At 40.8% G+C, this 16,555-nt stretch overlaps 1 protein-coding gene across 1 annotated transcript in view; it reads left to right on the plus strand.

The window, feature by feature from the left end:
- Window positions 1-16,555, plus strand: part of LOC144797870 (vomeronasal type-2 receptor 26-like) — an 89,793-nt gene that overhangs the window by 56,994 nt on the left and 16,244 nt on the right. The window contains exon 3 of the mRNA XM_078668673.1: window positions 5,699-5,990. Coding sequence (XP_078524799.1) covers window positions 5,699-5,990 — 292 coding nt within the window. The remainder of the gene's footprint in view (window positions 1-5,698; window positions 5,991-16,555) is intronic.

Here is a 16,555-nt window from a genome sequence, read left to right on the forward strand (position 1 = left end):
AGAGTACTTTTACCAAATTAATTAAATAAAATGTCTTCCTTATATAAGAAAATGAAAAAGGTTGTTGCTAAATGTGAGAGTAAATTAAAGATTCCCAAATTAGCGAAAATAAATAATAAAGGTGTCAGAGTAGAAAATGTTGATCAGTGTAAAATTAATATTGTAAATATGGATCAGAACAAAAATCCAAGAAGACTCCCAGAGCAGATTGATGTAACGCCAAAAGTCCAAGATCAGATTGACATGATGTCAGCTCAGACTTCTTCTAAAAATGATGCAACAGAAAAGCATGATGAGATGCTTGGTACTTCTGGAATTAATATTCCTGATTATGTAAATTCATCAAATGATTTAAAGGAGTCCATGAAAATTATAGAAACAGAGATAGTCCATGTGCTTAGAAAAGATGAAATTAGTTCCGCAGTTTTAAAGGTCCCATTAACTGAAAAGGTTTATTCTATTGTACTTGAAATTGAATTAGTAGGGATTGTAACTCAGCAAGAAACAGAGATGACTTCAGTTCTGGTAAGTGAGAAGTCTGACATTGACCTAATTGAATTAACACTGCATGATGAGTCAAAATTATGTTCAAAGGAAAAGGAGATTGAGATAAATGAGCTGAATGAACAGCTAAAAGTACAGCGACAGGTAATGATTCAAGAGATTGAGATGGCTTCATTGCCATTGCAAATTTTTGTTAATGAACAGACAGACAAAACAGATACAGGATTAAATATAGAACAGGAAAACAGACCACAAAGAATAAAAATACTTCCAGTATGTTGGAATAAAAATAATGGTCTTTTGAGTGAAGACATTAAAATAAAGGATACAATTGATCAACAGATTGAAACATTGACTTCTACAGGTTCACTTTTCAGAAATGCAAATTTAATTAAAAGATTGATTGATGATATTCAATTGGCAGAAAGGTTTGCTGGCGTGATATGTGCAGCATACAAAATGAATGATGAACATGCTTTGAGTTCACTAATACTAACATCCGTAGTTGAAACATGGCAAGGAGTCAAAGACTTACAAGATGAAGCAACTCATGAGGAGAAAAACACATGGTTGAGAAACACATGGTTAAGAGTAGATTATAAACAGCAAGATGTGAATGAGATTTGGACACACAAAGATGACAGAGTAGTTTTGATTACTGTCATGGACAGAATGTACCATAGATATGTGGAATTTCTTTACCAGAGGTGTCTGACTTGCCAGCAAGTGAACACAATTAAGAGAACAATTATGAGATTGGGAACAGAATTACAGGAGAGTGGTTCATTGACCAGATTACAAATGGATTTCTGTGAGATGTCACTGCATTACAAACTGTGCTACATTTTTGTGATTTACTGTTTGATTACAAAATGGGTTGAAACATTTCAGATGCGACATGATGATGAAATTACTGTTGCAAAGTTATCAGATAACAGAAAACATATTGAAAACAGATTGCTCCATTGTACAGATAGAACAGAAATTTCAGGTGTTGAGGAGCATGAGACTGGTATTATAAAAGACAGAGATGCAAAAATGTGCCTAGCTGCAGGTACAAAGTGGACAGATGTCCTTCCACTTGTTTTGATGTTTCTGAGAAGTACTACTGATAAAAAGACAGATTTAAGTCCACGTGATATTATGATGGACAAGGTCATGAGACAGACATTCATACTAGAGAAAAGAATGATGCCTATCAATGATAGCATCAAATTGGAGAACTGCAGGAATTTATCAGATGAAATGATTTTTGTGTTTGATGAAGATGAAACTGAAGTACAAACAAGAGAAAAAGAGCAAGTACTTGAATTGTTACCAGGTAAAAGGATCAGGAAAAAGGTTCGTCTAAAAAGAAATTGTCTAGTGCCAAGGTGGCAGAAAAGGAGGCCAATCAGTCTTGTCACAACAAATGCAGAGAAGTGCAAAAGACTGAAGAGGTGGATTGACACTGACCATACTTTTCGTGTAACTACACCTGAAAATCCTGATGAGAATAGTGTCACAATTGATGATTCAGATTCTGAAGAAGAGCCTGAAGAGAATCCAGATCTTGAAGATCGACAGGTTGGTCGACATCTGGAGAGTTTGACTGAAAAAGAACAAGCCTTGATTGAAGAAGACTTGAAAGTTGTGACTGAAGACTCAGAAAATGATGGAGATCTGCTAGAAAAAGAAGCAGAAGAAGAATGTGATCAGATTGTGATTCAAGACCAGGAGAGTATTGAAAAGCAGGAAAGTAGCTCTGAAAGCAGGAACAAGAATTCTGAAACTGGGAAGTTGAAGGTAATTGAAGAAGAAAATGAATTGCCAAGTACCAGCTACAAAGATGACGTTCCTAACGGAGTGAAGCTGCCGAGTAAAGAAGTGCCTGAGTCCAGAATTCAAATTTCTGACACGGAAACTGATGAGAGTGATGAAGATTTTCAAATAAGAAAATTCAGAAAAGGAGCTTGGAGAACAGAATGTAATGTGACCAAGCAAAAGAAGAAATTACCAAGGAAAAGTGATAACTGGCCAGAAGAAATTGAAGGCCTAAAATTGAGATTGAGATACAGATCAAAGAAACAGATTGATGAAAAATCAAGTCAAAAAGATTCTGTAAAGAAAAGTGAGGCAGGAAAGAAAATAGAAGTGATACCTGTAGTGGAGGTAAATAATGAGAGTCAAAAAGAGATTGAAAACAAAAGTGACAATGATTGAGGTGCATACCTGTTAAATTTTAGGTTTCTGTTTTTGGCATAAGGCTGAAGAAAATGTGTTAGATGACACAAGGTCGAAGAAATTCTGTTAGCTGAAAAAATTAATTTGTGACATTAGGTCGAAGAAAAACTGTTAGAAGGTTTAAAGAGTATAAAAAAAAAAATTAAAAAAAATTGAAAAAGGGGGGTGTTAGAAATTTTTAGAAAATGTAGGTAAAATTTTTAACATTTTTGTTTTATTTTTCTTTGCAAGCTTAATGAAAAATACATTCAACAAGTTCAAGATGCTCAATCTTTAAGGGATGTTGTAAGATGTCTCTGATATATATGCTCCTAATAATTCAACTTAGGTTAATTTAGGTTATTGTTCTTTTTGAAATTAACAAGGAGAAGTTTTAGGTTAATATGACAAGCAAGATACTGACATTTTATTAGTTATAGTTTTGCAACACTTTTATTGAAGCTCAGTTGTATGATACACAAGAGAAAGAAATAGAACTAGAGGGGTTTCTTAAAACTCAATATGAGAATTGTAGATACACTGATGAGATAAGTCTTTAGAAATACTAACACAGGTGAAATTGAATAGTGTTCATCTTAGATAAAATTTTTGCTAAATTTTGGGTGGTGGTGTGGTGATTTGTTAATCACCAGATGAGGGAGTTGATGGAGCGAGATGGAAAACAGAAATCTGTTTAAACTCGCGAAGTCACACTTCCATAAATAAATTAATAATGTTAACAATTTGTGCTATGTGTATGCTAATTCAATCTAGTTTAAAGTTGCATTTTCACAAAAGACACGTGGGAAACTAACATGTGTGCTCATAAATGTGCATTATGTTGCATTCTCATGTATGTGGAAAATAATAAATTAATCTTGTCTATTGTCATGTCATAACTAATAGCAGCTGTTTTTGAAATAAAGACATGTGCTCATTTTTCTTCCCTTGTATATGTGATGTCATTTCTACTATTCTAGGTGCACATAAGGTTTTATGGATTCATGAAGACTGGTAGATATAAAATGCTGCTTTATTTGTGCTTTACTGCTAGGTAATTTAGACTAATGGGTTAATAATTAGCAATAATGGGAGGCAACAGAACAAACTGTATTTCTTTCATTAATTATTCTTTGTGTTTGTTTATATAATAGTTTTACAAGTGAAGCTTAGAGATGACTGCAGGAAAATAGTACACTTTTAAAAGTGGCGCAGGAGAGGTGGCGCAGAAAATTGACGCTCTTTGAAAAGAGGCCTAATGATGAAAATGGCTCAAGTGAAAATAATTCTGAGAAGGATGGAAAAGGCCTCTGAGCTTTTATTTTGAAAGGTTTTGGATTGAACTGCTAAAAAGATGACTCTTTGGAGAAATTTGCTAACGTTTGCTAACGTGCCACGGGAGTTCAGAGCTGACAGGCTCAAGGTTGAAAGGAAGCTTTCGCTACAAAATGTAGCAGCCTAAGGAAGAACTGCCAAGACTTCTAAATGAACAATGAACAAGTGAATTTGCCCGGGCATGTAAGAAGGAGGTGTCACAGTTTACTGTGGTACGAGGTGGCTCAGCCAATGGAGAACTAGAATTCGTCTGCTGGAATGTGAAAAATAGTTAGCTCAGCTTAATTTAGGGTATAAGAATAGGTTCAGAGAACACATAGTTGGCTTACGCTCGAGAAATCTGGAGGACGATGTTATGCTGATGGACTTTACACGTGAGGAAAGAAATTTTTATTAATTACTTTATTACTAGGTGATGAGGGTAGAGACAGAGATATAGTTAGGATTTTGGGAAATGCTTAATTTTACTTATTCTTGCTAATGAATAATAATTCTTGATTTATGCTCTTTTTATTAATACTGAATAAATCTTTCTTTATGACATTTTTCTAATGCTTGCCTAATAAAATACCAAAACCTAAGTTTTTCTAGATGTGTTTAAATAAACTTTCTAAAATGACAAGCTGGTCTTGATTATTGTAGATAGTTTAAACAACTATATTTAGATCTTATCGCCTCATGATTCAGGCGCTCTATTGTTGATATGGGCCTAGTGTTGTAGTGTATGTTTTGTGGTAGTAGATAGTGTCATTTGTGCAATATTTTGGTGAGAGCGCTGGATCAGGAGCAGATACTGAACATAATTATCAGATAGAACGGAGCTCCACTGTGGCAGCCTTCTGCTTACACATCTGTCTTGATGATCTCCTTGGCCATTCCCAGAACAGTTTCACTTAAAAGATGACTCTTGAGGGTGATACATGCTGCAGTAAGAAAAATGATAAGAAGACACCAAGGGCTAAATGACATAGAGTATCATGCATGAATCATCCCAAAAAGTTAGCAAATAGGATAATAAGTGAGAGCAAGGTCTTTGGGGTGTGAAAAGATCTGTTAGCTCCTTTTGGTTATGGTAAATAAAGCACTTTTAAGAAAATAGTGAGTACATTTCTGTATGGTGCTGAAGCAGAGCAAACAGTTATCATCCTTACCATATTGCTTTGCACTATAATACATATTAGAACATTGGAATGTTGGGAGCTCCATTGCAGACAATGGAGTGCTCCCTGCTTCTACGGGCCGGTAAAGGCCCGCAGAGCAACATTCCAATGTTCTTCAAAGGCTTCTCGAAGCTCGAGGGGATTTATATCCCCTCGAGCTTCGAGAACCCTTTGTTTAATTTATTAGAACATTCTGCCCTCTAGTGGCAGAATGTTCTAATAGCCTTATAGCCCTTAGTAGCAGGGCTATACCGGCTATTAAAGTCCCGCTGTCTCGTCAAAGTCCCTCGCCTTCGGCTCGGGCCTTTAACGATTCAGCGGGCCTTTAATAGCCGGTATAGCCCGCTACGGCGGGCTATAAGGCTATATTGGTATTTTAGATGTGGCTATGAAAAAATAGGAGCTAGAAATTATTTCCACAATGTCCTTTTCTTTGGTATTTTGGCATTTCATGACTGCTGAATATATAACATGCTAGTAAACTCTGCATATTCCAGGTTTGGACTCCAGAATTACCAGATGGTCAAGGCTATTCTGTTTGCCATTGAAGAGATTAACAACAACCCAAACCTTTTACCCAACATTACCCTGGGATTCCAGATCTATGACACTTGTACGATGCTCCAGCGATCACTGAAGGGGACACTATGGATTCTATCAGGACACGAGGAGCCGATTCCAAACTTTCGGTGCCGGAGGAGTTTGCCACCAGCAGCTATCATTGGGCATTACGGATCTACACACTCAATTAGCCTTGCACGCATACTGGGTCTTTACAAATATCCACAGGTAAGACATTAACAGTAAGGTGCATCAATTAAACTGATTCATTAAGATGTGCAGATATGTTACAACAACAAACAGTGCAGCTATGGAGAAGGAACAAAACTGTTCAAGATATGATAGGGTGTAAATAACTAGATTATGAGTTCCAGGTCGCACAAAGTTCAAATCCTGGAAGATGTAGAGCAGAGAGATACAAGAAATATATTCTATTTGCGCTTGTCCCACCCTGTGGGTCCTGAAGCAGAAACACTAATTGTATACATCATGGAGCAGACAGAGACAAACTCTGCAAGCTTTGAGTCCTTTAGTAAGCAAACAAATGTAGTAGCAACCCTGCCTAGTTGTGCACATTGAGTACTCGTCTAATGTACTTTAGTGCATGTCCTGTATTACTGCACTAAAATGCATTCACGTGTATAATTAGCTGCCTCTCTTCATTGTTCAAAGTGCTTTGCTCTCACTGCACTATGTGTAATGCTTGCACTAGTCTTAGTGATCGCATCTTTTATAATGCCCCAGGCAGTGTGAGCGAATTTCATAAAAGATGTGACTGTGGTTTCCCTGGAAACTAGCACTGGGCCAAGATATTATAATGTATCTCTTTTTTGCATTCTGGTCTTCTGTGCTATGTGACACAGTACATTGCAGGATGCCATGAGCATGCTCTATCTTGCCCTGACAGGACGGCACTGCCCAACCCCAAAAACATCACAATGGCTTTAAAAAACAACACATCTGGTCTTCTGAGCAGTGTGAAGGACACAGAAAGTCAGATTTCTAAGATGGACAGTTTGGAGGTTTCCGCTGCATCCGGCACCAGTGTCCTGACAAGTATCCAGTGAGGTCCCGTTAAGTTTGAGGCACTCTGAGATCTGCTCAGCTCTCTCTCCAGGTCAGGTGAAATTTCCTGAATGAGAAGACAAATCATACAGCGGCATGGACACAGTTAGCCAGTGAAGCTCAGATCAAGTGCTCAACAATGGCTGACAACCTTTGAAGTAATGCATTTCAGTAATGGAATCAACTCTCTGTTTACATTGCACATAGTTTTTTTCCCATGCAGCGTGTGACTCTTGTATAGTGCATATTGTTAACTGAGTCACCTCTAAGTGTCTAGGTAAGTTGAGGTTATGAACTAGTGATGAAGACAGGGCACAACTGAGAGATCTGGAGTTGAGTTGGAAAGCAGTGATAGTTTCTCACTGTGGCAGTGGGTGATAAAGGTGTTCAGATTACATTCTCATCCATTCATTGGCCTCTCTGCAGAGACCACAGATCAATGGTCACATATGTGCTAATTGTAATTAAATTTTGCATCAAAATGTGTGAAACAGTTACAAGGCGTTGAATATTGGCAGGCAAAGGCAAAGAAAATGGTGTGTTTACAGGTGAGGAGATAGTGTGGGTGGGATTGTGGTGAAAGGCGGGTAATGCAAGGAAGTACGGAAGGAGAGAGGAAAATGACAATGATGAGGGGGAAGGAGATGATGTGATATATATGAAGAATGAAGATCTCAAAAAGATGTTGAGAGTATAAGAATGTGAGGGGATAACAGTGAGAGATAGCATTAGAAAGTGGTGTGCAGGGATGAATGAACCTTAGTGATTGAGACCCTATGACGACTATTGACACTTCCACAAACCTTAATATTAATTATTTCACAGTCCAATATTTTCAGAACTGAAACATTTTCAATATTAATTATTCACAACAAAATAATTATTAACTACTAAGAAGCAATAACAACAGTACTAGGTCAGTTTTCTTCATTGTCTGTTATATGGTCATTAGTTGTTGTTTATTATGTTATATGTCTGAATACAATAACTTAACACTCCAAAAGAGTCGCTGACTCACTGGCAATCACTTGGATTGACATTCTCCATTTATGCTGCAAACTAAAAGGCTGCATTCAAAGTAGGATAGGTTGCAATGACCCAATCATTCGCCCTATATGGGGTTGGTTTGAATAGTTTTCTCAGGAGTTCTTTTGGTTTCATGCCTGTTCACTTACTGCAAACCTTCTAGACATTATGTGATGACCTTGCCCTGGTAAGATACAAACCTGAAACGTAGATGATTTAGCCACCACATCCACAGTGAGTAGACCACCGGGGATCCAGGGCTTACACCCATCCTCGGCATTCAGGGTTTAGGTGATAGAGTCTCTAATCACATTCTCCAGAAAGAAATTAAGCACACTGCTGATCTCCTCATAGATGAGCACAGCGATGTGCTTTAGTTCATCACTGGCAGTGAATGGCACTCTTGTTGGTGCCCTGGATGTTCACCAACAGCACCTTCCTGTGTCTCTTGACGCTCTATTTGCTCAGACCACTTCCTCCTTTGACACATCTGGACATGGTCTTCTCTCTTTGAGATGTCATCAGTGATGTCACTGACCATGCCAGGAATGATGTAATATGTGACATCATGAGCAGTGCATTGCGGGGGCACGAGTTATAGTTAGCTGAACTAACTATAACGGTGGAATTTCTATGGTTTTGTATGAGTGAAATGTCCAGCTAACTATAACGGTCCTGAAACCTATGGTTTTTTCAGTGAATTTCAAAGGTTCTTTAAATGCTAATTTCTAACTACAATGTCCATGAAACCTATATTGTTTTTAAGTAAATTTTAAAACGACGTGCATACTTTTTGTAGTGAAAAACTAACAGTAACAGTAGTCTGTTATACGTCATAATCTAACAATATTTAAAACTTAATTAGCAGTAATTAACATATAAGTGTGGAAAAAGTGTGACACAGCAGCTATGCTACCTGACTTCGAACAACAGCGTTCACAGTTAGATTCCCGGCTCCAGCGGCATGTTAGCCCATCACTATGTCACTGTGGGCAACACCTTGCTTAATCGACCCGCCCCCCACCCCCCGAGCGCCAGCACACCATTCCGGGGGTAGCTGTACGCTTTACAAATGCTGGCATTGTTTTAATTTAAAACCATAGTGATTAAAAATATGCGCACGTATTTTTTTTCTTCTATTCTGAACGATATTTTTTTTAAAGTTACACTGTTTGCCGAGTAACATTGTTTAAGTTCTCCAGTGTGAAATCGAATCCTTCACCTCTTCACATTTTTGTACTTTTTACAACACGTGCACAAATTACACAGTTAAAACATGAACACGTGTGAACTATGAAACGTGACATCTAAATGGGCGGAGCCGCATCTTCCTTCAATTGACTACTTAATAACCAAAAAGTATATAAACCACACCAGTTGTTTGATTAGTTTCGTTTTTGCGAGTTCTTTACGCGTGTTTATTCTGTGATACAGGTTTCCTTTTCTAGCCTTGGATTCTTGTTTTGCGGCAACAAAGACTATTCCAGAATTGTAAGTTGTTTGATTATGGCATACTAGATATTTATTATATGTAGCTATTTGTCAATATATAAACATTTGGATTTAGAAAAAAGTGTTATTGGTTCTTTTTGCTTTATTTCTGTAACATCAGCAGCTTGTTTTCAGAAACAGACAGAATACCGCAAACATTGTTCCTTTTCTGGCTCCTTTGAGCTCATATACTGTGACTTTGTATATTATAATATTGACACTGTACTTGACCTCAGAGGTGTTGGTGACCCATCGGCGTGAAGATTAAAGATGTATATGCAACGTCACCAGCATTTGGTTGTTACTCTGTCTCCCCCTTGGGATCATGTACTGTGAATATGTATATTATAATATTAACAGTCATTGCGATGTCAGAGGAGTTCATGACCCGTTGGCGCGAAGACTACATTTTTATATGTAACGTCAGTAGCTTCTGGTATCTAACTCTGTTTTCCCCTTGGTATTATATAGTGTGAATATGTATATTATAATATTCACAGTCATTATGATCTCAGAGGAGTTTGTGACCCGTCGCCGCGAAGATGAAAGATTTAGAATTCCTGGAGAAAAGAAGCTCTGAACATATTCACTGCTGGAAAGTATTTTTTATTGATCTTGTTTTGTATTCATAACTTTATTTTCCTTTACCTTTTTGTGTGGCATTAGGGACACTCTCTATATGAGTGTCATATTGTCACAGAACAGGAATTGGAGATTTGTCGGTGACATGAGTAAAGCATCTGATATTCAGCTTACTGACCTTTATAACTTGCTTGATCAGATATTTTTACAGTGAGAATATTTCTCGAAATTGCAGTCTAAAATAGTTTGCATAGATACTTTCTTAGTGAGTACCTTTGATAAACCTTACATTTCTAAATCATATTTTGTAATTTCTATCTTTCTCAGTTGCGGTTCCTCCTCACCTTCTCCCTATAGAATATATAGGACCAGTAGTGTACATTATTATACCACTATCCTATATATTCTTAAAAGAGTACGTTATTTGTTAGTGGAGCAGTGAGCGACCTCTAAACACTACAACAGAGGACCTCAGGACACAAGTGGACTTCATCCCCCGAGCAGCAGTGCACCAGGAGCTGCATTTGCAGAGTGGTGTAAAAAGGGGAGTGGCCTCAGACCACCTCTCAGCAATCCCACTGTGTGGGGCTCACTGGAGGTACCTGGTGGGCTAGTTGGCGCACAGGGACCCTCATGAGGAAAGGGGACTTCATCCCCTACCAAGAGCATGCCAGGAGGCATGTCTGCAGAGTGGTAGAGAAAGGAGGCGTGGCCTGTGTCCACCTCTCAGCAATCCCACTTTGTGGGGCTTACTGGAGGTAGGAGGTAGCCTAGCTGGCCCCTAAGGACCCCTAGCAGCAAAGGGGACTTCACACCCAATGCAAGAGCATGCCAGGAAGCATATTTGCAGAGTAGTGGGCAAAGGGGGCATTGCCTGCTATGAGAACTTAACAATCCTGCTGTGTGGTACTTACTGGATGTAATAGGAGAGGTAGTTAGCCCCCTAGGATGTCATTGGGGGCCAACTACCCCTCTTGTTACCTCCAAAAAGTCCCACACTACTGAGACGTCTTCGGAGGCCACACCCCCTTTATCTACCACTCTGCAAACGCGCCTCCAGGCACACTTCAGGATGGGGGATGAAGTCCACTTTACTCCTAAGAGACTTTGGGGGCCAAGAAGCCCACCTGGTACCTCCAGTAAGTTCTACAGAGCAGAATTCCTGAGCGCTTGTCGGAGGCCCAGCTCCCTTTCTCCACCACTTTGCAAATGCGACTACTAGTGAAAGAAGCATTTGCAATGTGATAGGTTTTGCATTTGCGAGAGTTAGAACTATTGGCGTTGTAATTGTACACATTTTTACTAATGTTTTTTGGGGTAGAGTGGATATGCATTGTGTGTAGTGGAATTATGTGGTATTTTGTGCAGTGAAATTATGTGGATAGAAAGTATGTGTCATAGAGAGTAATTATGTGATATTGCAGTCTGTGTTGTGGACTGGTAGCCTGAGGTTTAGTCTTCCTCGTTTCCATAGAAGCTAAAGTATAAACTGAATGAGACACAAAAAAAGAAGGAAGCACTGAGGAGCACTTCTGAACCTAGTCGGAGGTGTGAGCCAGGCACTGGAATGATGTGACTGTTTTGCTGCATCAATTGTCACATAATTAATAATTAAACATTTTCCACATTTGCCAATTATTCCATCATTAGCTGCCTAATCTGCAGATCTGAACAAAAAAAGCCTGTTTCTAGCTCAAACAGCTCAAACGTTCTAAAAAATGCAGCTTCAAGTGTTACAGCATGGTGGAAGGCCCTTTGCAAAGCTGGAATGGTCATGTGTTACTTATTGCTAAATGTGGGTGATAAATTAGTACTAATGGTGCACAAATCTCTCCCCTTTCTGTGCCTCTCTTGCCTCTTTCTGGATTTCTCTTGCATCCTTCTGTACCTTTCTTCCTCTTTCTGCACCTCACTGTCTTCTCCCTGCACTCCACTTCCCTCTTCCTGTACTTCTCTTGCCCCTTTCACCACCCCTCTTTACTCTTTGTGCATCTCTGTTGGTTCTTTATGCACCCCTTTTGCCTGTTTCTGCAACTCTCTTGCCTCTTTCTGCACTTCTATTGCCTCTTTATGCACCTCTCTTGCCTCTTTCTGCATCCATTGTCTCTTTCTGCACCCCATGTTGTCTCTTTCACAAGTTTGTCCTTCAGCAATGGTACTTTGCGATAGGTTATCATAGGTCTTTCGACTATCCTATTGCCAATATCAGGATCTTTCTTAAGGACATTCCAATACTTTTGAAGGATTTTCACGATCTTATAACTTTCTTTACTGTTAGTCATGATCATCCGTGTCACCTCTTCTTCATCTTTGTTTTTGATTTCTCTATCTGTGTTGATTAGTGTCAAGGTACATGTTAACTTATGTGCTCTTTCGTGTCCCTGTTTTACATCTCTGTATTTGTACTTTCTGTTGATGAACTGTTGTTCTGTTTCTTTGAAGACTCTCCATAGGGAATACTTTTTTTCAGTAGGTTTGGGGGGAAGCTCAGTCCATGTAAAATACTGTTGGGTGATGTAGGTTTACGGCAGAGTTTGGTGTGAATGTGGGTGTTTTTTATATAAACAGTCACATCCAAGAATTAGGTCTGTTGTTTGCTCATATTGTAAGCAAATTTAAGACCCACTGTGTTGTTGTTTAACATTTTTAAATATTCTTTGAATTCATCCTTGCTGCCATTCCAGATCAGAAAGAGATCATCTATTTATCTCAGCCATAATTATATTTTCGTGGTGTAGGTTTCGTTCTCCTCATTCCACGCTACCAGAGGTTGGCATAACTAGGAGAGAATGAAACTTCCTTGGCAGTTCCGCACTTTTGGGCAAAGAAAAGAGATATTGTTGGTTAAGCAAAGTTCGATCATTTGCATATTCATATTTGTGTGTTTTAGTTCTTTGATGTTCCTTTGTCGCAAAGATTATGCCACAGCCTTTAGTCCTAGATCGTGGCTAATTGAAGTGTATAATGACACTACGTCGACGGTTACTAAATAAAATACATTTTGCTATCCTGTATTGGTAAGTGTTCTCAAGAAGTCCCCGGTGTCTTTGATGTAGGAGCTCAAGTTCATGACCATGGGAGACAGGAAATGGTCGACATAAATAGACATATTTTCATACAAAGAGTTGGATCTAGAGATGATCGGCCTACCTGGAGGTTTGATCAATGTCTTATGCACCTTCGGCAGAAAGTACATAGTGGGCATCAGTGGACTCTCATTGTTAAGGAATAATGCTTCATCCTCAATAAGAAGGCCTTCTTGTTGCCAACTTCAGATTTTCAACCCCAAATTGATTGTTAAGTCATTTATTGGATTTGTCTCCAATTTCGTATAGTTGTTTACATCACTCAATTGCCTCATTGCTTCTTGGATATAGTCTTTAGTATTCAGAATCACTATATTTCAGCCTTTGTCGGCCGGTTTCATTGCTATTTCGGTTTTCTTACTTAGGGGTCGATTCCGATTCGGGAAAAAACACGCCGAATAGCCATTCGGAGCTTTTTTCCCTTACGAATCGTACCCTGCAACGTCCCCCATACGTACGATGAAGTACGATTCGTACCAGGAGCCGTACTCCATACGAGTCGTACAAGACACCGTACGACTCTAATCTTCGTACGATTCTCCCTCGGAACCCGCTGTACGCGACATCTGTACGGTTCACGGCTGGCTTTTACGACCCAGCAAGTACGATACGTGTCGGATACGCACCGTACGACCCTTTTTCTACGGGAGCTGAAAACAGCCCTAAAAGCAGAGTTCACGCCGAAACAGGTACAGAACGCCCCCCCTGGGTACGGTGCATACCCCCCATGATCGCAGGGGTACGCACGAGCCGTACCCCATCGTACACCGATTGTACATGGGGTACGGCTCGTACACCGATCGTACAATGGGGGTACGGCTTGTACACCGATCGTACAATGGGGGTACGGCTCGTACACTGATCGTACATGGGTTACGGCTCGTACACCGATCGTACAATGGGGGTACGGCTCGTACACCGATCGTACATGGGGTACCGCTCGTACACCAATCGTACAATGGGGGTACGGCTCGTACACCCCATCATCGCAGGGGTACGGTGCGTACCCCTGCGATCATGGGGTGTACGGACCGTATGGTGTGTATGTGTTTCTGTGCTTTTCTGTACGACTCGCCCTTACCTGACGTGGACCATACGAATCGCGTCCTCATACCCCGGTCCGGATTGTACTTGTCGGGTCGTGCGGCATGTGTACGAGTCGTACGGTATGTGTACGAGTCGTATGGTTCACGGTTTCAGCCTTGCAATACGTACGGATCGCGATGATTCGGACGGATTCGCGGAATACGGATCGTACTTCGCGACTCGGACGGACGGGTACGATTCGTACGGAGAGGGCTCCGGATACAAATCGTACGGACTTTTTTTTTCCCGAATCGGAATCGACCCCTTTATGTTTCAAGTGCGAACTGCTCTTCTTGAGAGAGATTTTCTTTTTTGTTGCCTGTAAAATGTTCCATTGCTTAAAGATCGGCTATGACTAGATCATGAAATGAATCTATTTTGTTTCCAGGGCTCATTGTGGGACAACATTTCGATTTGGGTTTTAAGCCAGATGCAACATATTTACCAGTAGGGATTTCTAGATCCTCCAATGTCTGTGACTCAGTTATTTCTTCATCATTTGAGGTGCGCGTCATTTCATATGATGTTCTTAGGCTTTCTATATCTTCAATGTTTAGAGTTATTGCTCTTTGTTCTTCAGTGTTTATTCCTCTCCTTGTGTTGCCTGATTTGGTGAAGAATTTTACTAATTTAAGTTTCCTTACATATTTGTAGAGGTCGATCCTAGTCTCTACATGGTTGTAGTGCTTTTTGAGACAAAATGTAAGGCCTTTATTTAGCACTCCTTTTTCATGTTCATTCAGCAGGTACTTTGATATATTGATAATCAAACTGTCAGTTTGTATCTTGCTTGTTTATTTCTTGAGTCTGTTGCGAAGGGGATACCCCCTTGTTATTTCTTGTGCCTCTTTGCGTCTTTCGCCGTCATTTGGGCCTGTTACTTGGTTCTTCCCTCATCCTCTGCCACAACCACGTCCTCTTCCTATTCCCCTTGGTGTCCTTTGGTCAATGTAAATCAATTTTATTTCCTCTAAAACAGTAGTACACCACCCATACGTACACTTCTCTCCTCTTCACTGAGGTCAGATTCTGATTCATTTGAAGGTCTTTTGGAGGATGCAGAGGGTGTTGAAGCAGGTGGAGGCGAAGGTGTTGACCTGTTGGTTCATGGAGAGGGAGGAGTTTAGTAGGATGCTGAGGTTTTGGGCATGGTCTGTGGGGGTGGGGGGCTGCAGAGTGCAGTGGGCCACCAGGAGTTGTCCCATGCAGAGGGTGAGGGTCCAAGGAGGAGGACCTCTGTCTTCTCTAAGTTGAGCTTCAGGCAACTGTTGCTCATCCAGGTTGCGACGTCTATCATTCCTTCCTGGAAGTTGAGTCTTGTGGTGATGGGGACCATGGTGAGGGAGAGGATGAGCTGGGAGTTGTCGGCATTGGGATACTATATTGAGTCTGTGCTGTCTGACGGTGGTGGCAAGTGGGGCCATGTATATGTTGAAGAGCACAGTTGATTTCAAAGGGTTCAGGGAGGAAGGGTGGGACTCTGATTCTTTGGGTGCTTCCGGCGAAGAAGGAGCCGAGCCATTCAAGGGCGGTTCGCTAAATGCCCGGCTTTGTGGAGTCTGAGTGTGAGTGTGAGGTGGGAGACGGTGTCGAAGGCTGCGGAGAAGTTGAGTAGGATCAGGGCTGCAGTGTGTCCTTGATTGAGGAGGGTACGGATGCCGTCTGTGGCCACAAGTAGAGCAGTCACTGTGCTTTGGTTGGCACGGAACACGGATTGGGAGGGTCAAGGATGGAGTTTTACTCAATGAATTTCGTTAGCTGAATGTTGACGGTCTTTTCGGTGACTTTGGCTGCAAAAGGGACGAGGGAGATGTGTCAGTAGTTCTTGAGGTCCGTGGGGTCAGCTGATGGCTTCTTTAGTAGGGGGTCTGACCTCTGTGTGTTTCAAGTTGTCAGGCAAGATGCCGGTTTTAAAAGTGATGTTGATGGTGCATTATAGTTCTGGATCAATGGTGGCGGCAGCTCTGTGGAAGATGTGTGGGGGCAGGGGTCCGTGTGGATTCCTGAGTAAATGCTTTTCATGGTTGATGCAGTGTCTTTGGTGGTGACTTCTTGGGTCCAGGAGGAGATGGTGGGTTGGCTGTCATTGCTGAAGGATGAAGTGGTTTAGGAGTCATGTGTCTGGTCGCTGAAGTTGTCGTAGAGGCCCTTGATCTTCAGATGGAAGTTTGTTGCAGGGGTCCTGGCATGGGTTGATGTCAGTGGTTTTGCTGGGGGGCTTGGTACATTTCTGGATGATGCTGAAGAGTTCCTTGGAGTTGCTGGAGTTGGCGAGGATCTTGTTCTAGATGAAGGTCCTTTTGGTGGATCTGATGCATTGGTGGTATTCGGTCATGGTGTTCTTGTAGGTGGTCCGGTTTTTGGAGGATTTGCTGTTTCTCCAGTCCATCTCGAGAGGTCTGCAGGTGTGCCTGGATTTTCGGAGGATGGCGGTGAACCAGATGGCCTTCTTGGGGT

The sequence above is a fragment of the Lissotriton helveticus genome, chromosome 12 (genome assembly GCF_964261635.1).
Source record: "Lissotriton helveticus chromosome 12, aLisHel1.1, whole genome shotgun sequence".
Taxonomy (NCBI): Eukaryota; Metazoa; Chordata; class Amphibia; order Caudata; family Salamandridae; genus Lissotriton; species Lissotriton helveticus.